Source organism: Mastigoproctus giganteus, chromosome 8 (genome assembly GCF_048544385.1).
Source record: "Mastigoproctus giganteus isolate SK-2022 chromosome 8, ASM4854438v1, whole genome shotgun sequence".
In the NCBI taxonomy this organism is placed as follows: domain Eukaryota; kingdom Metazoa; phylum Arthropoda; class Arachnida; order Uropygi; family Thelyphonidae; genus Mastigoproctus; species Mastigoproctus giganteus.
The window spans coordinates 176,859,061-176,885,062 of record NC_143582.1 but is presented as its reverse complement, the minus strand read 5'-3'; the positions used below and the strand labels follow the sequence as shown (position 1 = coordinate 176,885,062).

Here is a 26,002-nt window from a genome sequence, read left to right as displayed (position 1 = left end):
TGGAAAACTTTTCCATGAAATTGGAGTAATTAGTCGGTTAGCTGACGATCCAGCTGTATGATATTTATCTTTTTTAGTTCTGATTGGTTTATAGTACTCACGATTGAACTTCAACATCACAACATATTAGTATAATTTATGAATAAAAATAGCTATTGTCATAATTCTTTAACACCCAACTTTATCTTTTTTTATATGGATTCTCCTTATATGGAGCTACCTAAAATAATTTAATATCAGCCATTGAAATTGTTTACAATTTTGAACGAGGTGAAAGACAAAATGTTTTCATCACATTAAGGCAATGAGCTGAATTGAGAGTTATAGTTGTTTGCAGAACAGGAAGCAAAAGGAAATTTTATTTCTAAAGTAACACGCAATAAGCATAATGTTTCACATGAGAGTCAACTGCAGTTTCTGTGTGCTTTTGTTCTGCATGACATTAATATAAAATTATTCAGGGAGGGGAATGCCAGAGGTGAATTAAACTCTGGCAGTGAGCTAGATGATTTTGTAAGAACTGAGAGGAAAGTGAAGGAGAAATTGTTGAAAATAAACATAAAAAAGGCACCCAGGGTGGATGGAATTTATCCAGTTATATTAAAGGAGACAGCAAAGGAAGTAAGCAAACCCTTAACCATAATTATGAGAGCTTCCTTGGACTCTACCCATGGACTGGAGATGTGCAAATGTGACCCCAATCCACAAAGGAGGATCAGAGGGAGATGCAAGTAATTACAGACCTCTTAGTTGAACTTCTGTTCCATGGAAATTAATGGAGGCACTGGTTAAAGAAGCACTGCAGGATCATCTAAACAAGACTTCAGTTATAGCTTGGACACAGCATCGTTAAGAGGAAGTCTTGTCTGACAAATTTGATTGAATACTATGATGTGGTCACAAAAGGAACTGGATGCAGGGAATAACTTTGATATCATATATTTGGATCTTAGAAAAGGGCTTTGATACTGTTACACATGGAAGACTACTGCACAAATTGCAGCAGTGTGGCATTGGAGGCAAATTGCTGCTATGGATAAAGGGATGATTGAGTGGGAGAAGACAGAGATGGTAATCAATGGACACTGCTCTTTGTGGACTAATGCTGTTAGTGGAGTCCCTCAGGGTTCAGTGTTGGGTCCATTGTTGTTTTCTGTATTTATAAATGATATTGATGATGGTATATATCAGGCTTAATGTCCAGGTTTGCAGATGATATGAAGGTTGGCAGGGTTGTAAAAGACACTAATGACAGTACGCTGCTTCAACAGGATCTAGAAAAGTTGAGCAGATGGGCTGAGAGGTGGCAAATGAAGTTTAACATTGACAAATGCAAAGTACTACATATGGAAAGCAGTAACCCCAGAGTAACGTATGAATTCTGTGATATTACACTGACAGTGGTAGAGAATGAAAAGGACCTGGGGGTAATTGTGCAGGTAGATATGAAGTTTTCTGAGCAGTGCAGACGGTCTGCAAGAGTAGCTCATGGTATCTTGTCAATGATATACAGGAATTTTTCTTGCAAGGATAAGGACGTAATTATCTCCTTGTATATGGCAATGGTCAGGCCACACCTTGAGTACTGTATACAGTTCTGGAGGCCTCATTTTAAAAAAGATATAGGGCTGTTGGAACGGCAACAAGATTCGAATGGAACAAAGGGTTGCTCTTACGAAGAAAGGCTTAAATTTTGTAAATTATGGTGTCTGGAGACTAGGCACCTGCGAGGTGATCTGATTTAGGTGTATAAAGCCTTGAATGGTTTAAGCATGCTCAGTGCTGATGGGATTCTTCCTCTTGCTCAGAATAATCACCTGAGAGGGCATAAATTCAAATTTAGGAAAGACAGTTGTAGGATAGATGTGCGGAAGTTTGTCTTTAGCCTGCCTGTAGTTGATTGGTGGAACAGACTTTCATCTTTAGTTGTGGAAGTTGATAGCCTAAATAAATTTAAGGCTGAGCTGGACAGGTATTTTGAACGAATGGAAGGGGTGAAATGGGAGTGGTTTTTTTGGCCAATGCTGCATAAGCTTGCTTTCTTGCATCAAATCCCTCTACTAATGCTAATGCTAACCCTGAACACAGTTTTATTGTAGTAACAACCTTAATATAATAAGACTGTGTTCTCTGTATCTGTACTGATGTGGGATTTACTTAAAGATATAATTACCATCAGGGGTAAAGCTGAGTACAGTGGTCTCAGACAGTTTTTAAATTCTGTACAGTGGGATCAACTGATGAGTTACCAACAGTAAATTCTAAGTGGGAAGCATTCAAGGAATTAATCGTGGATGCTATTAAAAGTTTAATACTTATTAAGAAATATTGTTCAAGGTTTAGGCCTAATTAGTTATCAAATGAACTAATGAGACTCGTGACAGAGAAGAAAAATGCATGGGATGCATATAAATTATCAAGTGACTCAGAAGCCTATGGCAGAGAGACGGTCGTGTTCAAAGCCGCTAAGTGGATTTTTCTTATTTATTGATTTGAAATTATTGTTTTTCTAAAACTTTTGATTTAAATTTAGTAGTATAACATTATTTTGTGATTTTCTGATTAATTTAGTGTATTTATTCTTTACTCGGCCTTGTAATTGCATAAAAGTATCGGTAAAGGTTTCCACGTGTTTCAACTCTGGTACCGTTCGTAATTTTCCCGTCTTTGTGATACGATAGTTATATACCGTACTAGATAGCGTTAGTTGAACTTCGTTAGCAGTTAAATTGTACGTTTAAATAAATACATATAACGACTTAAATTACAAACGTAATATAATTAATTATATTTAACATAATTAATAACATAATTAATTATAATTAATTAATAAATTAATAGAATCATGACTCAGACCAGAGCGGCAAAGCAAAAGGCTCAAGCTAATGGAAGTGCTGTGGCTCAGAGCAGAACTGAGGGGGGCAGTTGTCCTCCTCCCAGCCTTATAAAATGCACTGTTTACTTGATGTTTGCAGAGCAATCGGGTACGGGACATGATACTGCCAAGGGGGATGTCTTTGTGTGTGCACAATGCAAGGAGTGTATCGATATCAAGCAACAACTCGGCGTTCTTGTGGGCCTATATGAGAGCTTGAAGGGCAGGGTGGATGCCCTCGAAGAAACTAAATTGAGGGGCCCATCAAGCTCTCAGCTGCCCACATCAACGCCAGAGCTTGCACTTGGGCATCGCGTGACACAGAGACAACCCCCAAGGCAGAATGCGCTGGTCCCGAAGGAACTAGTAGTTGTTGGTGACTCTATTGTCAGGGAAACGGGGAACATGCTTTGTAAAAAAGATAGGTGGAACAGGACCAGGGTATGTCTGCCAGGGGCAAAGGTTGATGACGTTGTTGAGCGAATATCATCTTTTAAGGACACAAAAGGTGATATAGTTGTACACGTTGGCACTAATGATATTAAGAGTAGGAGACCGGCAGAATTACTTAACAAGTACAGGTCACTGTTGAGCAAAAGCCGAGAATTAGGGTTGAATTTGAAAGTGTCTGCAATTCTGCCCAGACACGATAGGAGGGAGTATATGATGAGAGCCTTGTCGATCAATTCGGCCCTGGAATGATTGTGCAAGGCTCAAGGGGTAGAATTTTTTTCAGGCTGGACTGTACTTGTTAACAGGAGAGATTGCTTCTACAGGGATGGGATACACTTAAATAGAAAGGGTGCAAGAATATTTGCTGATGCTATCGAGGCAGTGTTAGGTGGGTCGGAAAACTACTAGCTTGGGGGGAGACAAAGACCAATAGATTGACAGTAGCCACTGGCAGAGGTGAAAGAGATTCTTGCACCGCTTCTATTAGAATGAGCAGAAGCCTGGAAAACAAGATGCATGGTATTTCAGAGACTGCTGGGAGCCATTGCGGTACAAGTAAACACATGGGTTGTGTTAGGGTAGCTAAGAATAGAAACAGGTGCAGGTATAATTGCGTGTACACCAATGCTAGGAGTTTAGTAAATAAATTTGATGAATTTGAGGTATTGCTCAAAACATCAAAGGCAGATATTGTTGGGATATCAGAGACGTGGTGTCACACAGATATAAGGGATGCAGAACTGCAATTTGGGGAGTACAACGTCTACAGAAAGGATAGACAGAATAGGAAGGGGGGAGGGGTTATGCTATTAGTTAAGAAACACATAAAAACTAAGGAAGTGAAGCCAGTCGACATCGCCAGACAGTGCAGTGTTGAGTCAGTTTGGTGTGACATAAGTATTGGGAGATCAAAATTGAGAGTAGGAGTGTGCTATAGGCCTAATGACTCTGATGAGTATAATAAGGAACTGTACATGGAAATAGAGTGGGCCAGTAAATCAGAGAGTCTTATAATGGGAGATTTTAATTTCCCAGATATTGACTGGAATTTGGGGGCTGGTTACTCACACACTAGCAGGGCTTTTGTGGATTTATTGGATGATTGTTTTCTACATCAGCATGTTCGGGAGGCAACTAGAGGGAGTAATACTCTTGATTTGATTATCAGCAGTGATTCTTCATGCATTAAGAATCTGCAGATAAACGAACCACTAGGTGGCAGTGATCACAGTGTGCTGAAGTGGGATTTACTCAAAGAGGTAACTACCATTAGGGGTAAAGGGAAGGGTTATTGCTTCCGTAAAGGCGACTACGATGGACTGAGACAGTATTTAAATTCTATACAGTGGGACCAACTGATGATGTTACCAACAGCAAATTCAAAATGGGAAGCATTCAAAGAACTTATCTTGGAAGCTACTAGGCTTTACATACCAACTAAGAAATATTGTTCAAGGTTTAGGCCAAAACGGATGTCAGATGAACTAATGAGGCATATGGCAGAGAAGAAAAATGCATGGGATACTTACAAATTAACACATGACACAGAAGCCTATGATAGATACAAGTTGATATGCAACCAAGTTACAAAGGAGGTTAGGCAGGCGAAGGCAGATTACGAGAAATCCTTGGCAAGGGATGCAAAGAAAAACAGCAAAGAGTTCTTTACTTATGTAAACTCTAGAAGGAAGGGAATGAATCAGATTGGTCCACTTGATATTGATGGGTCAACTGTTGATGATCCTGCTCAGGTAGCTAACAAACTAAATGAATATTTTGCATCGACATTCACACATGAGGAGTTATTCAGCAAGGGGAATGCCAGAGGTGTATTCAACTCTAGCAGTAAGCTACAGAATCTTGAAATAACTGGGAGTAAAGTTGTAGAGAAACTGTTGAAGGTAAACACAAGAAAGGCACCCGGGGTGGATGGGATCTATCCAGTTATATTAAAGGAGGCAGCAAAGGAAGTAAGCAAACCCTTAGCCATAATTATGAGAGCTTCCTTGGACTCAGGGGAGGTACCCATAGACTGGAAATGTGCAAATGTGACCCCAATTCACAAAGGAGGATCAAAGGCTGACACAAGTAATTATAGACCTGTGAGCTTAACTTCTGTTCCAGGAAAATTAATGGAGGCACTGGTTAAAGAAGCATTGCAGGATCATTTAGACAAGACTTCAGTTATAGCTCAGACACAGCATGGTTTTGTTAAGGGGAAGTCTTACCTGACCAACTTGATTGGATATTATGATGCAGTCACAAAAGGACTGGATGCAGGGAATAACTTTGATATTGTATTCGTGGATCTTAGAAAGGCTTTTGATACTGTTGCACATGGAAGACTGCTACACAAATTGGAGCAGTGTGACATTGGAGGCAAATTGCTGCTATGGATAAAGGGGTGGTTGAGGGGGAGAAGACAGAGAGTGGTAATCAATGGACACTGCTCATCGTGGACTAATGTTATTAGTGGAGTCCCTCAGGGCTCAGTGTTGGGTCCATTATTGTTTTCTGTATTTATAAATGATATTGATGATGGTATATCAAGCTTAATGTCCAAGTTTGCAGATGATACAAAGGTTGGCAGGGTTGTCAAGGACACTACTGACAGTATGCTGCTGCAACAGGATCTGGAAAGGTTGAGCAGATGGGCTGAGAGGTGGCAAATGAAGTTTAACATTGACAAATGTAAAGTACTACACATGGGAAACAGCAACCCCAGAGCAACGTATCAACTCTGTGGTACTACACTGACAGTGGTAGAGAATGAAAGGGACTTGGGGGTGGTTGTGCAGGCAGATATGAAGTTCTCTGAGCAGTGCAGACGGGCTGCAGGAGTAGCTCATGGAGTATTGTCAATGATATACAGGAATTTTTCCAGCAGGGATTAGCATTAGCATTAGTAGAGGCATTTGATGCAAGAAAGCAAGCTTATGCAGCATCAGCCAAAAAAAAAAAAAAAAAAAAAAAAAAAGTAACATAAATAAATAAAAATAACCACTTCCACTTCACCCCTCTGTTCGTTCGAAATACCTGTCCAGCTGAGCCTTAAACTTGTTTAGGCTATCAACTTTCACGACAAGGGATGGAAGTCTGTTCCACCCACCAACCACCCGCTGGCTAAAGGCAAATTTCCGCACATCTATCCTACATCTGTCTTTCCTCAATTTGAATTTATGCCCTCTCAGGTGATTTTTCTGAGCTACAGGAAGAATCCCATCAGCATTGAGCATGCTCAAACCATTCAAGGCTTTGTACACCTCTATCAGATCACCCCGCTGGTGCCTAGTTTCCAGACACTGTAATTTGCAAAACTTAAGCCTTTCTTCGTAAGAGAACCCCTTTGTCCCATTCACCAATCTAGTTGCCCTTCTCTGTACTCGTTCCAGCAGCTCTACATCCTTCCTGAAATGAGGCCTCCAGGCCTGTATACAGTACTCTAGGTGTGGCCTGACCATTGCCTTATACAAGGGAATAATCACCTCCTTATCCCTGCTAGAAAAATTCCTATATATCATTGACAATACACCATGAGCTACTCTTGCAGCTCGTCTGCACTGCTCAGAGAACTTCATATCTGCCTGCACCACCACCCCCAGGTCCCTTTCATTCTCTACCACTGTCAGTGTAGTACCACAGAGTTGATACGTTGCTCTGGAGTTGCTGTTTCCCATATGTAGTACTTTACATTTGTCAATGTTAAACTTCATTTGCCACCTCGAAGCCCATCTGCTCAACCTTTCCAAATCCTGTTGCAGCAGCATAGTGTCAGTAGTGTCCTTGACAACCCTGCCAACCTTCGTATCGTCTGCAAACTTGGACATTAAGCCTGATGTACCATCATCAATATCATTTATAAATACAGAAAACAATAAAGGCCCCAATACTGAACCCTGAGGGACTCCACTAATAACATTAGTCCACGATGAGCAGTGTCCATTGATTACCACTCTCTGTCTTCTCCCCCTCAACCACCCCTTTATCCATAGCAGCAACTTGCCTCCAATGCCACACTGCTCCAATTTGTGCAGCAGTCTTCCATGTGCAACAGTATCAAAAGCCTTTCTAAGATCCAAGTATATAATATCAAAGTTATTCCCTGCATCCAGTTCTTTTGTGACTGCATCATAGTATCCAATCAAATTGGTCAGGCAAGACTTCCCCTTAACAAAACCATGCTGTGTCCTAGCTATAACTGAAGTCTTGTCTAGATGATCCTGCAGTGCTTCTTTCACGAGTGCCTCCATTAATTTTCCGGGAACAGAAGTTAAACTCACAGGTCTATAATTACTTGTGTCAGCCTTTGATCCCCCTTTGTGAATTGGGGTCACATTTGCACATCTCCAGTCAATGGGTACCTCCCCTGAGTCCAAGGAAGCTCTCATAATTATGGCTAAGGGTTTGCTTACCTCCTTTGCTGCCTCCTTTAATATAACTGGATAGATCCCATCCACCCCAGGTGCCTTTCTTGTGTTTATCTTCAACAATTTCTCCTCCACTTTGCTCTCAGTTATTACAAGATTCTCTAGCTTACTGCTAGAGTTGAATACACCTCTGGCATTCCCCTCGCTGAATAACTCCTCATGTGTGAATGTCGATGCAAAATATTCATTTAGTTTGTTAGCTACCCGAGCAGGGTCATCAACAGTTGACCCATCGATCTCAAGTGGACCAATCTGATTCATCCCCTTCCTTCTAGAGTTTACATAAGTAAAGAACTCTTTGCTGTTTTTCTTCGCATCCCTTGCCAAGGATCTCTCGTAATCTGCCTTCGCCTGCCTAACCTCCTTTGTAACTTGGTTACAGATCAACTTGTATCTATCATAGGCGTCCGTGTCACGTGTTAATTTGTATGTATCCCATGCATTTTTCTTCTCTGCCATATGCCTCATTAGTTCATCTGACAACCATTTAGGCCTAAACCTTGAACAATATTTCTTAGTTGGTATGTAAAGCCTAGTAGCTTCCACGATAAGTTCTTTGAATGCTTCCCATTTTGAATTTGCTGTTGGCAATATCATCAGTTGATCCCACTGTATAGAATTTAAATACTGTCTCAGTCCATTGTAGTCGCCTTTACGAAAGCAATACCCCTTCCCTTTACCCCTAATGGTAGTTACCTCTTTGAGTATCTCCCACTTCAGCACACTGTGATCACTGCCACCAAGTGGTTCATTTATCTGCAGATTCTTAATGCATGAAGAATCACTACTGATAATCAAATCAAGAGTATTACTCCCTCTAGTTGCCTCCCGAACATGCTGATGTAGAAAACAATCATCCAATAAATCCACAAAAGCCTTGCTACTGTGTGAGTGACCAGCCCCCAAATTCCAGTCAATATCTGGGAAATTAAAATCCCCCATTATAAGACTCTCTGATTTACTGGCCCACTCTATTTCTCCGAACAGTTTCTTATTATACTCATCAGAGTCATTAAGCCTATAGCACACTCCTACTCTCAATTTTGATCTCCCAATGCTTATGTCACACCAAACTGACTCGACACTGCACTGTCCAGCGATGTCGACTGGCTTCACTTCCTTGGATTTTATGTGTTTTTTAACTAATAGCATAACCCCTCCTCCCTTCCTATCCTGTCTATCCTTTCTGTAGACATTGTACTCCCCAAATTCCAGTTCTGCATTTCTTATATCTGTGTGACACCACGTCTCTGAAATCCCCACAATATCTGCCTTTGATGTTTTGAGCAACACCTCAAATTCATCAAATTTATTTACTAAACTCCTAGCATTGGTGTACACACAAGTATACATGCACCTGTTCTTTTTCTTAGCTACCCTAACACAACCCATGTGTTTACTTGTACCCCAATGATTCCCAGCAGTCTCTGAAATATCCTGCATCTTATTTTCCAGGCTGCGGCTCATTCCAATAGAAGCAGTGCAAGAATCACTTTCACCTCTGCCAGTGGCTACTGTTAATCTATTAGTCCTTGTATCCCCCCAATCTAGCAGTTTTCCGACCCACCTAACATTGCCTCGATAGCATCAGCAAACATTCTTGCACCCTTTCTATTTAAGTGTATCCCATCCCTGTAGAAGCAGTCTCTCCTGTTAACAAGTACAGACCAGGCTGAAAAAAATTCTACCCCTTGAGCCCTGCACAATCTTTCCAGGGCCGAATTGATTGACAGGGCTCTCATCATATACTCCCTCCTATCGTGTCTGGGCAGAATTGCAGACACTTTCAATTTCAACCCTAATTCACGGCTTTTTTTCATCAGTGACCTGTACTTGTCAAGTAATTCCGCCGGTCTCCTACTCTTAATGTCATTAGTGTCAACGTGTACAACTATATCACCTTTTGTGCCCTTAAAGGATGATATCCGCTCTACAACGTCATCAACTTTTGCCCCTGGCAGACATACCCTGGTCCTATTCCACCTATCCTTTTTACAAAGCATGTTTCCCGTTTCCCTGACAATAGAGTCTCCAACAACTACTAGTTCCTTTGGGACCAGCGCATTCTGCCTTGGGGGTTGCCGCTGTGTTCCGTGATGACCAAGTGCAAGCTCTGGCATTGGTGTGGGCAGCTGAGAGCTTGATGGGCCCCTCACTTGTAATCCTTCGAGGGCATCCACCCTATCTTTCAAGCTCTCATATAGGCCCATAACAATGCTGAGTTGTCGCCTTATCTCCTTACACTCCTTGCATCGCACACACACAAAGACATCCCCCATGGCAGTATCATGTCCCATACTTGACTGCTCCGCAAACATCAAGCAAATAGTGCATCTTACAAGGCTGTGATTCAGAGGACAACTGCCCCCCCCCCCTCAGTTCTCCCCTGGGCCACAGCATTCCCATTAGCTTGAGCCCTTTGCTTTGCTGCTCTGGTTTGAGTCATGATTTAGATTTACTTTCAATAAAATTTCAATTTCTGTACAAAATTAAATCCTAAACTTGTATCCAAACACAGTTATAACGCTATATTTACGTTTCAGTAACGAGTGTTATCTACGAAATATTTACGTTTCAGTAACGAGTGTTATCTGCGAAATCCCTTTATATAACTTTCGTATCAAGTTATGTATTAATTATTTGTTTTTACTAATTATTTATGTTACGTAACCTAAGTGGTTATATGTATAATTAATTATGTTAAATATAATTAATTATATTACATTTGTAATCTAAGTCGTTATATGTATTTATTTAAACGTACAATTTAACTGCTAACGAAGTTCAACTAACGCTATCTAGTACGGTATATCGTATCACAAAGGCGGGAAAATTACGAATGGTTAGCGGAGTTGAAACACGTGGAAACCTTTACCGATACTTTTATGCAATTACAAGGCCGAGTAAAGAATAAATACACCAAATTAATCAAAAAATCACAAAATAATGTTATACTACTAAATTTAAATCAAAAGTTTTAGAAAAACAATAATTTCAAATCAATAAATAAGAAAAATCCACTTAGCGGCTTTGAAAACGACCGTCTCTAGTAGCCTCGTCAGCAGACTCGTAGCCTGCTGACGAGTCTGCTGACGAGGATAAGGAAGTGATTATTCCATTGTATAAGGCAATGGTCAGGCCACACCTAGAGTACTGTATACAGGTCTGGAGGCCTCATTTCAAGAAGGATGTAGAGCTGCTGGAACGAGTACAGAGAAGGGCAACAAGATTAGTGAATGGAACAAAGGGGTGCTCTTACGAAGAAAGGCTTAAGTTTTGCAAATTACAGTGTCTGGAGACTAGGCACCAGCGAGGTGATCTGATAGAGGTGTATAAAGCCTTGAATGGTTTAAGCATGCTCAATGCTGATGGGATTCTTCCTCTAGCTCAGAAAAATCACCTGAGAGGGCATAAATTCAAATTGAGCAAAGACAGATGTAGGATAGACATGAGGAAATTTGCCTTTAGCCAGCGGGTGGTTGGTTGGTGGAACAGACTTCCATCCCTTGTGGTGGAGGTTGATAGCCTAAATAAGTTTAAGGCTCAGCTGGACAGGTATTTGGAATGAACAGAGGGGTGAAGTGGAAGTGGGTTTTTTTTTTTTTTTTTTTTTTGGCTGATGCTGCATAAGCTTGCTTTCTTGCATCAAATACCTCTGCTAATGCTAATCAGGTCAGGCAGGCAAAGGCAAATTACGAGAAATCTTTGGCAAAAGATGCTAAGAGAAACAGCATGGATTTCTTTACTTTTATAAACTCTAAAAGGAAGGGGATGAATCTGATTGGTCCACTGGATATTGATGGTTCGGCTGTTGATGATCCTGCTCATATAGCAAAAAAACTGAATGAGTATTTTGCATCTACATTCACACATGAGGAGTTATTAAGGTTTGAAAATGGCAGAAGGTTATCAAATTGTAGCAGGGTGCTTAATGATTTTGTAATAACTGAGAGCAAAGTGGAGGAGAAATTGTTGAAGTTAAACATAAGAAAGGCACCTGGGGTGGATGCGATCTATCCAGTTATATTAAAGGAGGCGGCAAAGCAACTAAGCAAACCTTAGCCATAATTCTGAGAGCATCCTTGGACTGGTGATGTGCCAATGTATTCCCAATTCACAAAGGGGGATCGAAGGGTGACACGAGTAATTACAGACCAGTTAGTTTAACTTCTGTTCCAGGTAAAATAATGGAGTCACTGGTTAAAGATGCATTGCAGGATCATCTAGACGAGACTGCAACAATAATTCAGACACAGCATGGGTTTGTTAAGGGAAAGTCTTGTCTGACAAACTTGATAGGATATTATGATGTGGTTACCAAGGAACTGGATGCAAAAAATAATTTTGATATCATATATTTGTATTTCAGGAAAGCTTTTGACACTGTTGCTCATGGAAGACTATTGTACAAATTGGAGCAGAATGGTATTAAGTTATAAGTAAATAATACGTTTTCTGTTTGTACTCCGGGACGACCAAACAGTCAGAGGAGTTCACAAGATAGACAGAATACAAGAAACAGCACCATATTCAGCAGTCACGGGCTTGAACCCTGGTCACTCAAGGTACGTGTACTTATGCACCCGACCACTAGGCTACGGTGACCCTTAGTGTTAAGTTGCTACAATGGATAAAAGGATGGTTGAGTGGGAGAAGACAGAGGGTGGTAATTAATGGGTGCTGCTCTTCATGGACTAATGTTATTATTACGTGTACTTATGCACCCGACCACTAGGCTACGGTGACCCTTAGTGTTAAGTTGCTACAATGGATAAAAGGATGGTTGAGTGGGAGAAGACAGAGGGTGGTAATTAATGGGTGCTGCTCTTCATGGACTAATGTTATTAGTGGAGTCCCACAGGGTTCGGTGTTGGGTCCACTGTTGTTTTGTATATTTATGAATGATATCGATGAAGGTATATCAGGCTTAGTGTCGAAGTTTGCAGATGATACAAAGGTTGGCAGGGTTGTTAATGACAGTAATGGCAGTGTGCTACTGCAACAGGATCTAGATAATTTGGGCAGATGGGCTAAGAAGTGGCAACTGAAGTTTACCTTGACAAATGCAAAGTACTGCATATGGGTAGAAGTAACCCCAGAGAAACGTACCAACTGTGTGGTGCTACACTTACGGTGGTAGAAAATGAAAAAGACCTGGGAGTAATTGTGCAGTCAGATATGTATGAAGCTTTCTGAGCAATGCAGACAGGTTGCCAGGGCAGGTCATGGGGTTTTGTCAATGATATATAGGAATTTTGCTAGCAGGGAGAAGGTGGTGATTGTCCCTCTGTATAAGGCAATGGTCAGGCCACGCCTTGAGTACTGCGTACAGGTCTGGAGGCCTCATTTTAGGAAAGATGTAGATTTGCTTGAACGTGTACAGAAGGGCAACAAGATTGGTGAGGGGAATGAAAGGATCCTCTTACCAAGAGAGGCTTAATTTCTACAAATTGCAGTGGCTGGAGACTAGGCACCTGCGCGGTGATCTGATTGAGGTGTATAAGGCCTTGAATGGGTTGAACACGCTGAATTCTGATGGGAGCCTTCCACTTGTTCAGATTACGAACCTAAGGGGGCATAAATTGAAATTAAGAAAAGACAGATGTAGAATAGATGTGCGGAAATTTGCCATCCATCTTTAACCTATCAACTTCCATCTGTCGTGGAAGTTGATAGGTTAAATAAATTTAAGGAGGAACTGGACAGGCATTTGGAGGGAATGGTGTGATTTTTATTTTTTTTGGCTGATGCTGCATAAGCTCATACACTTGCTTTCTTGCATCACATGCTACTACTACTACTACATAAAATAGGTTGACTGCTTAGCAGTCACATGCATCACTTATTAGGTAACCTGATCCAATTAAATAAGAGTAGGGTATCTGAGCACTCCCAAGAAACCAGAGCATGATGTTTTGTTACTGGAAAACAGTAAAGGCATCTAAATATTCATTGATTTTTATTATGCAATCGTGAGTAGCATATGGACAATAACAAAAAAAAGAAAAAAAAGTTGAAGCAGAACACATATGTATGATGTCATCCCAGGCATATATAATTATTAGTGGAAACCAAGAGCTAAATAAAAACAGACCACAGAGTTAGATTGTTAGCTAATTAATCAACGTGCTAATTTCTTAGGAAGGTTTTCCATGCTGTTAAAAAGGTCATTTAGTTAATCAAGAAAATTTCCCAATTCTGAAAAAAATGAGGGAAATAAAGTTTTTTTTTGACAATAATTTCTGTAAACATTCCTTAACATGGTGGTTGTATTGCATCTCCTGACAGGGACAGCAGAAAAATTAATTCTGGGGATTATTAATCAATTCTTTTTTTTGTACCTTCCTAATAGTGTCTTTGGTGTTGTATGTGCTGCTTTTTTTCTATGTCATTTTTGCTTTGTTGAAAACTGAATGGCCCTGAGAGAGAATGAGTGGGCAATATTGTTTGCATTTCTCCATTGTGCCAGGCCAACTACATTTTGTCATGTAGTGAAATACTACTTTCGAGAACAGTGGAATGATTTTCACTATGCAAAAGCTTTTCAAAGTCATCACTTTGCTACATGAGAATTATCTTGGAAAATATGTGGAGTTGTAGTAAAGTTTGTGGTGGTGATGAACAATAAATCAGCTAATTCCAGTGTATTTGCATTCCAGGAAAGCATCACAAAAGTATCCTACATTACCAGAAAGGGCAAAGCATTATTCTTTTAGGTAATAAACTTTTAGGTAATAACCACGGGTTTCCTGCACTCAGAGATGCAGTTCAAAAACTGCTCAATGCATATAAAGCAATAGAATGTTGTATGCCACTGAAACTTCATTTCTTGCATTTCAATTTCCTTCTTGAAAACCTCTTGATAAGAGGGAGTCTTTTTGGGTCTTCAAATGCAGAACTTCTGCAGGATGAAAGTTTTGAAAGATACCTGACTGTGTTAGAACTGAAATCTTGGAAGGCTTTCAGCTGCTTTTGTGACTTTTTTGGATAACCACATGTCTCCTACACAAAAATGGCATTAAGAAATGGCCTGATGCATATAAAGCAGTAGGACATCGTATGTTGAAACTTCAACTTATGTTGCCACAGGAAATGTTGACACTGTAACAGGTTAAAATGCCAACTTATTGGTCCATAGTGATCTTTTTTTAGTTTGTTTCAAATTATGGATAAATCCTGTGGTGTAGCTGCTGCTGTATCACAGCTCTAATCTCAAAGGGTGGGGGAAGGGGCCCAAAAGAAAAAGAGAAAAATGAAAAAGTTAATATATATACAGTATATATAAAAAAAAAGTGTTCACCACAACCTGAGCTTGTGATGATAGTCCATTGGATAAATTCCTTGCAGAAGTCCAGAGAATCCCCCACCTACATACATCTGCAGAAAGGCACATTATGCTTGGGATCACGATGAAGACTTGTGTTATCAACTGAATATTCTATTTGTTATATAAGAACCATGACAGAGTACATGTGAATGCTTTTATTATAGTTGTATGACACATTGTCTTCTGTGCAAGAAATTATAATTGCCTCTTTAAGGCATTAATTACCTTTTTGTAAAATCAAGGTCTCTAGGAGTAGATAGTGGGGAAAAGATAAGTGAATCTGTACATTGATTAGAAATGAGCAGAATGGATAAAAAAGTTGTATGATCAGAAATAAGTTTTTGACTTAAGTTAATCTCTGATGTCTCTCTAATATTCTAGCTCTGACAATTCTGCATCATTTTGTTGCGCTATCTAATTTGAGATGAACCTGTCCTTGAAATGGAACCAATGATTATATTGACACTGAAAGTGGATGGCACAATGGGTCTCTTGGGGAACTGTAATAATGTTGGTGATCAGTTTCTCAGCTGTTATCCCTAGGCTATCTTATACTGGTGATGTGTCTTGGGGTTTTCAAGGATAGTATCAAGAACAGTTATAAATGATATTACATATGTGACTTTTTAATTCTTTTCAGGTTAGTTTTAAGAATTTTAAAGTCCTCATAAAATCCTATCCCCCTCTCCATGAATGAAATATAACAATAAAAAAATTAGAAAGGTAAAAAAAAAGGAAAAAATTGATTAATTCCACCATAACTAGGATAGAAAATAAATTTTATTCCATTATAATAATAATAATCAGTTGGTAATACATCCAGGTTTTCATAATGAAAACTTGGATTTAATTCATGAGTTATCATGAGGTGATAATTGCACCTTGGGAAAACTCGTGAAACTCACCAGAAAACTTATTTAAATTATTAATAACAGATTTATTAATAAATTCTTTTATGTAATAACAATGCACTAATTTTTACTTTAAGTTATTAGCTGTAATAATGATAAATGGCTGGAAGTCAAGAGAAGAATAAATTTTGGATGGATAGCATTCAGGAAATATAGTCACATACTGAAGAGCAATATCCCAGTTTGTCTGAAATGTAAAATAATGAATCAATGTATACACCCCACCATGACTTATGGAAGTAAAACTTGGGCACTCACCAAAAGAATGGAAGAGAAGCTGAGAACTACACAGCGAAGAATGGAACAAATTATATTGGGAATCAGACTGTTAAATAAGAAGAGAAACATATGGATTAGGCAGCAAACTCAAGTATTATATTTTATATTATATTTTTTCTGTTTAGTTAGTACCGGGACGACCAAACGATCAGAGGAGTTTAAAGGACATTCTTATCAAAACTAAAGAACTAAAATGGTCTTGGGCATGACAGATGGACTAAGAAAATAACAGAATGATACCCAAGAGGAGCTAGAAGAAAACCTGGAAGACAAAGGCGGAGATGGATAGATGAAATTCATGAGTTTTTGGGTAATAAATGGATGGCCAGTGCTCAAAACAGAAGGAACTGGAAAGTTGCTGGAGAGGCCTTCATCCTGCAGTGGATTGAAAATGGCTGATGATGATGATGAATTTTTACTGCAGCCTGTTATAAGCTCCTGGCAGTTTGAATTTTAACAATTTGATATTTTAACTCTGTCAGTGATTTCAACTGTTTTCAATTTTTAATATGTTGGTTTTTTGAGGTGGTTGCCCTTTTTAAACTGTCAGTTTTCCAACTGCTTAGGCAATTTGAATTGTAGGTATTTTGTACTACATTGCTTAATCATCATAGCTAGGAAATGAGAGATACATAAGGGTAAATATTATTTACTTAATGTAGAGTACAATTAATTTTAATTGAAGAATATATTTTGTTATGCAGGTGACTGGATGAAAACAATAGATGGAATAGAAGTGACAGTAGATAATGTTAATGAAGTATTAGCATCGATTATTACTCCCCGTAAAGTAAGTTTTTCATGTGCCATTACTTTTTTGCAATAACTACAACTAGATTTTGTTGAATGAATTGTTGAGACGGACATTCTTTTATCATGTTGATATTATTAGAGACTAATTAGAGACTCTAGAGACTAAACATGGAACGCATGTTTAGTCTCTAGAGCTAAGTTCCAGTCAACCCTTCCCTATCTCTTCCATCATGCAGTATGATTGATGACTTTTGAGGTTATGATAAACATCGTGTCGAGATCCAATATTCCTTACATCTCAAGGGTGCAGCTCTAAAACGGTGTTCGCAGGCCGGCCGCTAGTTAGTACACTGGAACGAACCTATTAGTAACTCTCTAGGAGGCCGCCGGATCAGCTAGTGTATAATCTTGCTACCTCTACTCTGCCAGATAGTGACTGGAGGGAGGCCGAGTAGTGTGTATGCGGGGAGCATTGTCAAGGATCTGGGTATATTCTTACCAAGTGTACGCCATATCCAAAAATTTCATTACTTCATACAGCATGTCCCACCACTTTTTTTAATATTGAATACACCATGAATTGTCAAACTAATAGAGCAAGCTTATCTGCGAAAAGATCTAAACCTCCCAAGCACTTCCTAATTCATTTCACAAATATACGTGGTCTCAGTTCTAATCTCAACAATGTCCATTTCCACTTGCAGTCTGCCAAACCCCATGTACTTTTTCTGACAGAATCTCAGTTATCGGTTGATTCAACTACTGCTCATCTCAGTTGCCCAAATTATTCGCTGTATGATTTCTTTCGCCTCAAAGGTGGTACTTGTGCATATGTCCGTTCTGATATTCCCTGTCAGAGACCTGGCAATTTGGAATCTCCTCTCTTTGACCTTCTCTGGCTTAAAATCTCTCTACATCATTGTGTCAAATTTATCTGTTGTCTCTACCGTTCTCCCAACTCTACTAATCACTTGGAGCTCTTTGACTTCCTCTCTTTGCAACTTGACTTTCTCCAGTCCAACTTTCCTAACAGTGAGGTAATTTTCCTTGGTGATTTTAATGTTCACAACTCCAGAGCCGACCGGGCTAGCCGAGTGGGTAAAGTACCTGCCTGGCAACCCAAAGGTCGCGGGTTCGATTCCCGCCTCGGGCTTGGATCACTGTACTGCAAAAACCTTTGGAGGTGCAATATGGCCACAGTAGCCGATGCGCCAACAACTACCAAATCAAAAAAAAAAAAAAAAAAAAAAAAACAACTCCAGCTGGCTTCCGTTTTATAGTCACACCGACCCAGCAGGTCGAGATGCTGAGGCTTTTGCAATTACTAATGACCTAGCACAGATTGTTCATTTACCTACAAGAATACCGGACTATCCTAATCATACAGCCAATACGCTTGATCTTTTTCTCACAAACAACCCTTCTAAGTACATGGTTGAAGTGAGAGGTCCTTTAGGCACTTCAGATCACAACTTAGTGATTGTCTCTTCTCCAATGGAACCTTTATCTCATGGCTATTCCCAACCTCATGTTGTTTGGCATTACAAGAATGCAAAATGGGATGACCTGCAAGACTTCTTTTCTTCTCTTCCTTGGCCGGATTACTGTTTCAAAACTTCTGATGTCAACGTTTGTTCAGATCGTGTCAGTGAAATTATTTTTGCAGGAATGGAATCCTTTATCCCACACTCCACTTTAAAATCTCGTCCTTTATCTAAACCTTGGTTTTCCAATAAATGTGCTAAGGCTGTTCAAGAGAAGAATGTTGCATATTGTAATTGGCGTGTTTCTAATTCTTCAGTTTCATTTTCTGCCTACACCAAAGCTCACAACAATTGTAAAGCAGTTATTAATCAGTCCAAACTAGAGTTTGAACAGGCTAAGAGTAGAAAACTTGCTTCTTGCCCTAATGGTAGCCGAGCATTCTGGTCTCTTGCCAAAGCTATTGGCTGCAATTTTGCCCATCTCTGCTCCCACCTCTGTCCAAACCAGCTGGTTCTGTTGTCCTTCAGCCAAGGATAAAGCTGACCTTCTAGCATCCCATTTTTCTTCCAGCTCATGTATTAATGATCTTAGTAAAACACCTCCCACCATTCCCAACACGCTCCATTCAATGCATCCTGTGGTCTTCCGTCAAAAGGATATCAGAAGAATTTTGATGAATCTTGATGGTAAGAAAGATCCAGGTCCTGATGGTATTTCTCCACTTGTTCTCAAAACCTGTGCTTCTGAACTTACTCCTATTCTTTGCCGCCTTTTTTCACTTTCTTATTCCAAAGGTGTTTTTCCTTCTGCTTGGAAATTTGCTCATATCCAGCCAGTTCCTAAAAAAGGGTGACAAATCCCTCCCATCCAGTTATTGTCCCATTGCAATTACTTCTACTCTTTCTAAAGTAATGGAGAAATCAAATAACCGCCAACTCTTAAACTACCTAGAAACCTTCCGTCTAATAACGATCGCTAGTATGGATTCCGTCAGTCGATCCACTGGTGATATTCTGGCTTATGTTACCCATTTATGGACTAATTCAATGGAAAAGTTCGGTGAAACTCAAGTAGTTGCTCTTCACATCCCAAAGGCTTTCGTTCGTGTTTGGCATAAAGGTCTTCTAAACAAGCTTCCATCTTATGGTTTACCAACTGTTTTTAGTAATTGGTTATCCAGTTTTCTCTCTGATCGCTCACTGAGGGTGATAGTAGATGGCTCTCTGTCTTCTAACTTCTCCACTAATGCTGGTGTCCCCCAAGGTTCAGTTCTTTCTCCCACTCTTTTCCTCTTGTATATTAATGACCTTCTTCCATTGGCTGGAAAGCCTATCCATAGTTTTGCCGATGATAGCACATTGCATTCCACTTTCCATTTTGAGAAACCTTGTTCTGCTCAATCAGCTTCAACTTCTTGAAAATCTGCTACCAGTTCCTTAAATGCCGATCTTCAGGTAATTCTCCAGTGGGGCAAAGACAACTTAGTTGATTTCAACCCTTCTAAAACTCTGTCTTGTCTTATATCTTGCAAAAAAGATTCTTCTGTTGCTATGCTTATCTTAAGTGATACTCCGATTTCTAGGCAAAATGATATATCTCTTTTGGGGATTACCCTGACTTTTAATCTCTCTTGGCACAAGCACATTACAAATATTGCTTCCTCTGCATCTAAAAAACTTGGTTTTCTCTTTCGCTCCCAGTGTTACTTTTCTTCCAAACAGCTGCTCACTCTGCATAAATCGCAAATCCGCCCAGCCGTGGAATATTGTTCTCACATCTGTGGTGGTGCCCCCAAAACCTCTCTCTCTCAGGTTTCTTGATTCCATTCAGAAGAGGGCAGTTAGGTTAATTAATGATTCATCTGTAACAGAGTCTCTCCAGTCACTGTCTCATAGACGTACTGTTTCTGCTGCATACCTCTTCTACAGATACTTCCATGTTCTGAATTGGCTTCTATAATTCCCACTCTCTCTCTCTTTCAAAACAGTCTGAACACGTGCCACCACCAGCCAACATCCATTTACTGTCCAACTTCAAACTCACAGAACCAACTTTTCATCTTCCTCGTTTATTCATTCAGCTGCCGTTTTCTGGAACAACCTTCCTTCATACATATTTCCTGAAAATTACAGTCTACAGAAGTTCAAGTCCAATGTCAACAAATATCTTCTTTCATCTTCTCAGTCTTCAACCCAAGCACGGTACTAAGTACTATAGGTTCTAATACCTCTCGTGTTTGTAGTTTACATTAAAAAAAAAAAAAAAAAAAAAAAATGTGGTGCAGGTTGTAAAACCTGGAATAATTCGATAAGCCGATCTCAGAAGAAGGGAACCCTACTCCCTTTTCCTGAGATTGGCTAACTACAGCCTATATTGAAGATATTATGTTTTTTGCCATACACTGTTTGGAGGAATGAGGAGCCATTATGGTGAATGTGCAGAAATGAACTTTTTTTTTTTTCTGAATAAAATTAATTTCTTTCTGCTTTTTTTAAATTTTTTATTTTTGTTATAAATCATGAATTATTACTGTTTGCTAATATGCCTGAAACACACTACATACGTTAATTAACTAGTTTTTACATTGAAACATGTTTAATAAATTTTTTGAAAATAAAATGTCCTCTCTGACTTCCTTTACTCTTACCCTCTTTATAACATTTTTTTTTAATGCCTGCATTTGGACATTGTCTTCATTGTTGGTGAATGAAACTTGAAATGAACAAATTACAAAATGCTGTGCATCTCAATGACTGGATTTCACAGTGATTCTTACTGTAGATGAAAACAACATATGGCTACACTAACATCTGTAGTGCCCAATAATGCTTTATTGGGCACTACAGATGTTAATTTTAAGTTCTTTCTTTAGAGTGCTTGGTAATTATATGCAAGAATTGGCAGAAAACTTAACAACTTTTGTTTTATTTATTATTATTATTTTTTTTAATGGCCAAACTTATTAAACAAAAGAAAGTCAAACCACTAATGAAGGAATCCTGAATTTCACATTGACATCACTCCAATAGATATTTTTATTTTCAAATTTCAGTTGACTTGGTGTATGGAATACACCGAAGTGACTGCTGTTGGCCTAAGATAAATTTTATTGTTGTATGAAGGCTGGCACACCTTCCTTTCTGCAGCTGATTGTTGACTTGGACCACCAGTTAGTTGTTTCTTTCTAATTATTTACAAATTAATAACTTTCCTTAATACAGGTCGACCATCACTAATCCGGCGACTGGTAATCCGGTTCCACTGCTAATTCGGACATAATTTCAAATTTCCCGGGTCTGTGCACCGACCTGCTGCTACTGTTTTGGTGGCGTTGGTTGCAGCATCAGCTGTTGGTGCAAACTCGTAAACACTGGCAAGCCATTCCCACTTGTTTTTCTGCATTTATTATTATTATAACCTGCTCACACTTAGCCCCAGCCATGGTTCCAATGCATAAAGGAAGTGCCTCCTCATGGTGTAAAGCGCAAACACCGTACATTGTCCATAACAGATGAAGTTGAATTTCTGAAAAAACTTGACAGCGGTGTGTCCTGTGAGAAGTTTAACTCTGCTTAATTGTAAATTCCAGCAATTTCTCTCAGTTCCTATTTTAGTAATTTTCTTTTAGCCATTCCTTTTTAGGTTTTTTTTTTTTTTTAACAACACACTTGTACAAACTTGCAGAAAAACAGAACACAATATGATGGATAATATAGCACGCTAACGAACTTGTTTTTACAAAATCTCTAATAATACTGACAAACTTATTGCGACGTTTGAGAGTTTATTTTATGGCAATTAGTTTTATTGTAGTGCTTTAGCATTAGCATTAGTAGAGGCATTTGATGCAAGAAAGCAAGCTTATGCAGCATCAGCCAAAAATAAAATAAATAAATAAAAAATAACCACTTCCACTTCACCCCGCTTGCCATGCGTGCAATAAACTAATCACAAATGACCTTCATATGTATGCCATAATAGCGTCACATGTATGTGGCTGACATGGCTTCTCAAGAAATAAAGTAACCTACTGGGCCATGTCAGCCACATATATGCGACATAAAAAAAAAGTCTCTTTTATTATGTTTTAAGCGAAAAAACGACAACACTGACATTACAATATTTATTTTAGAATTACTAATAAAATTATTTGCTAAATATTTTTTGGCCCCTGGGGAATTTGTTTCTTAAACTGGCTTGGCAGTCAACATGTTAAAGGTAGGAGGAGGAGAAGGTGGTTAGCTGTTGGGTAAATTGTATGTGCTAAAATAATCACCAGTGATCCAGCAAACTTGCTATTCCGGCACACCACAGGTCCCAATGCTGCCGGATTAGTGACGGCCGACCTGTGCTTGTCACTGCATTGTCAAGAAGCTAGATCCGGAAGTATTATTGATGATGGATGGCGTAGTATCACTCCACAAAATTTCAGGTTTTGTATTCAGTAATAATAGTTGGCGCTGCCTAACTGATTGTCTAGTGATAACTGCTTCCTCCTATTGAATCTACAGAATTTAATCTATTGTAAGTTATTTTTTGTCACCAAAGCCATAATATATCCTCTGCGGCAGCATTTTGGTATGATGAATAGCTGTCTACCACTCATTTGGGGAGGTCAGGGTTTGATTCCATGTGGAAGAATCACTAAAAGCCTCTTCAGTCAAGGCTGTAAGTAGCCAATCCCAGTTGGAGAGACTAGCTTCCCCCGCCCCTCTGATTCTGGTTTTTTTTCTGCCCACAAAACATGCAAATTAGTCTGCGAATGCATCCTATAGATGAAATAGACATATGCTGATATGAGTTACCGGCTCCACTACTATTCAAATTTGAATTTGTCACTGGGGTTGCATATCTATCCTGCAGCCATCCTTTTTCTTCTTAAGCTTATGTACACTTGTATGTATTGTCCGAGAAAGAGTTGGAACACCATTATCATTAAGTTTATTTGCAAGTGCCTAGTTTCCGAGCACTGCAATTTGCACAAAACAACCAAAGTCTCTTGTGGTAAGAGTACCCATTCCTAGAGGTCAGTCAACATTTTTTTTTAAAATTAAGCTTCCAGACCTGTACACAGTATTCGTGTAGCCTGACCTTCCTCCACTGCCATATACCATAGGATGATCATATCTCTATCCCTTGAAGTGGCACTTATAGATGAAGGGACTGCTGATATTGGAGATTAGCCTCATTGAGATTGAATGCTCACAGTCTAGGTTCCAGGCTACCCTCATAGGAATCTGGTGTATTTGCGATACACTTCAACCTGAGGAAACTCAGAAAGGTTTGATGGGCCCAGCTTCAACACACCACTTTGGTTCCCTCTTCGACAAGACCGGTGGACCTGGGATTGCTTGCCTTCCTCCACTGCCATATACCACAGGATGATTATATCTCTATCCCTTGAAGTGGCACTTATAGATGAAGGGACTACTGGTATTGGAGATTAGCCTCATTGAGATTGAATGCTCACAGTCTAGGTTCCAGGCTACCATCATAGGAATCTGGTGTATTTGTGATACACTTCAACCTGAGGAAACTCAGAAAGGTTTGACGGGCCCAGCTTCAACACACCACTTTGGTTCCCTCTTCGACAAGACCGGTGGACCTGGGATTGCTTGCCCGCAATCACTCCACTAGTGGATCCACCTGTAAGGGTCAACTGTGTTGATGCCATGCCCCTACCCACATGGTGTAGGCACAATATTTTCTGACTGGTGGCAGTGTGAGTGTGGTGGCTGGATAGCCCTGATGTTCCATTTCCAAGTGCATTTGTTGCACTTGGAAATGGGATATCAGGGCCCTCTGGTCTCCTCCACGCCATATGTATGGGGAAATGCAGATCATTCCTCCATACATGTAGGTAGTGGCGTACATCACAGAATACCAACTCCTCTCACCTTTAATAAAAGAAATCTATGCTATATTACTTGCTTGTAATGAGCCAAACCAAACTGTGACATTCTGCTGGATTCCAGAACATTGTGGAATAACAGGTCTTGCAGCCAAACAACCGATACTACTCTTTTATAGACTTTTAAAACTCCATATACCGATTATAAACATATTATCCATAAAGCATGTTACAATAACTGAAGAGGTTATCCAGGAAACAAACTATACCAAATAAAACCGAACCAGAGCTGTGGCTCTCCAGCTTCCGGAAAAGCAGACAAGAAGAAACAATTTTAAGAAGGCTAAGGATTGGGCATACTCACCTCACTCACCTGTATCTATTAACTAATGACAGTGCTCCCCAATGTACATCATGTCAAGTACAACTGACCATTCACCATTTGTTAGTGGACTGTCCCCACTTTTAAAATATCTACTTAAATACCTTTAAATCAATTGTTAATACACAGTCATCAATAAATTTATTGCAGATTCTGGGAGATAATCCTAATAAAAAATAGGCGCCTCTGTAGCCAGGTGGGAAGGAGCAGCAGTGCGTAGCACACGCTTCTGGATTAGACCGGGGTTCGAGCCCGTCACCACCAAATACGGAGGATGCAGAAAGGTCAGGGAATGACCACCGCATATCCCAGAGCAATATGGCCTTAGTTGCTAATGCTCCTAAAAACCAAATAAACAAACAAACTAATAAAAAATAACTATTTACTTTCCTAAACCGAATAGAAATATGTCATAAAATAAAGTTATTATTTCATATTCACCATTAAAAAGACACATTATTGCCCTAGCAGCCTTTGTGTCGTTAAACTCAACAATAACATCACAGCAAATCTTGTCTAGCCAGGCAGAATGCATTCTGAATTTCACCAAGGTTACATGGTGGAAAATGAAGGGAAAATATACATCTCACCCTTCATTGGTCCTGCAATATAATGAATGTGTTTTTGCAGACCCAATTACAATAGCTAATGCTCTTGGAGAGTTTTTCTGTCATCTCTTCAACATCTTCATATTCTCCAGAGTTCCTGGTCCTGAAAGACAAAAACGAAAAGCAGCCAATTAACTTCAAATCTTAGGATTCTTATCCTTATAATGTGCCTTTTATTATAGCAGAGTTAAAAACAGCTCTAATTCTTACTGAGGCAAGTACTATTGGATCGGATCCCATCCATTATAAAATGATTAAACATCTATCAGTAAAATCCATGGACCATCTGCTCTCTCTGTATAATAGAATCTTTCTAGAAGAGCAGTTTCTGGATTCCTGATGTAAGGCAATCGTACCTGCTATTCCTAAGCCAGAAAATGATCCCCAAGTCCCAACAAACTACTATCCTGTCACTCTAACTAGCTGTCTGTGCAATATATGGTATTAGGAGGCAAATGGGCTCCTCCAGAGTGCAGTGCAGTTTCCAAATGAACAGGTCTACTTTAGACCCTTTAATTAGGTTGGAAACATCCATTTGAGATGCTTTCTTAAAATGAGAACACCTGGTGTCCATGTTCTTCGATATGGAAAAGGTGTATGACACCACTTGGAGATGTGGAATTTCAAAAGACTTTTATAGCAGTGGCCTTA

At 39.5% G+C, this 26,002-nt stretch overlaps 1 protein-coding gene across 5 annotated transcripts in view; it reads left to right on the top strand.

Moving 5' to 3' along the window:
* in (inturned planar cell polarity protein) overlaps positions 1-26,002 on the top strand; it is a 349,766-nt gene that overhangs the window by 36,181 nt on the left and 287,583 nt on the right. For all 5 annotated transcript variants that reach the window (XM_090379923.1, XM_090379921.1, XM_090379922.1 and 2 more), the window contains exon 3: positions 16,977-17,062. In XM_090379923.1, coding sequence (XP_090236049.1) covers positions 16,977-17,062 — 86 coding nt within the window. The remainder of the gene's footprint in view (positions 1-16,976; positions 17,063-26,002) is intronic.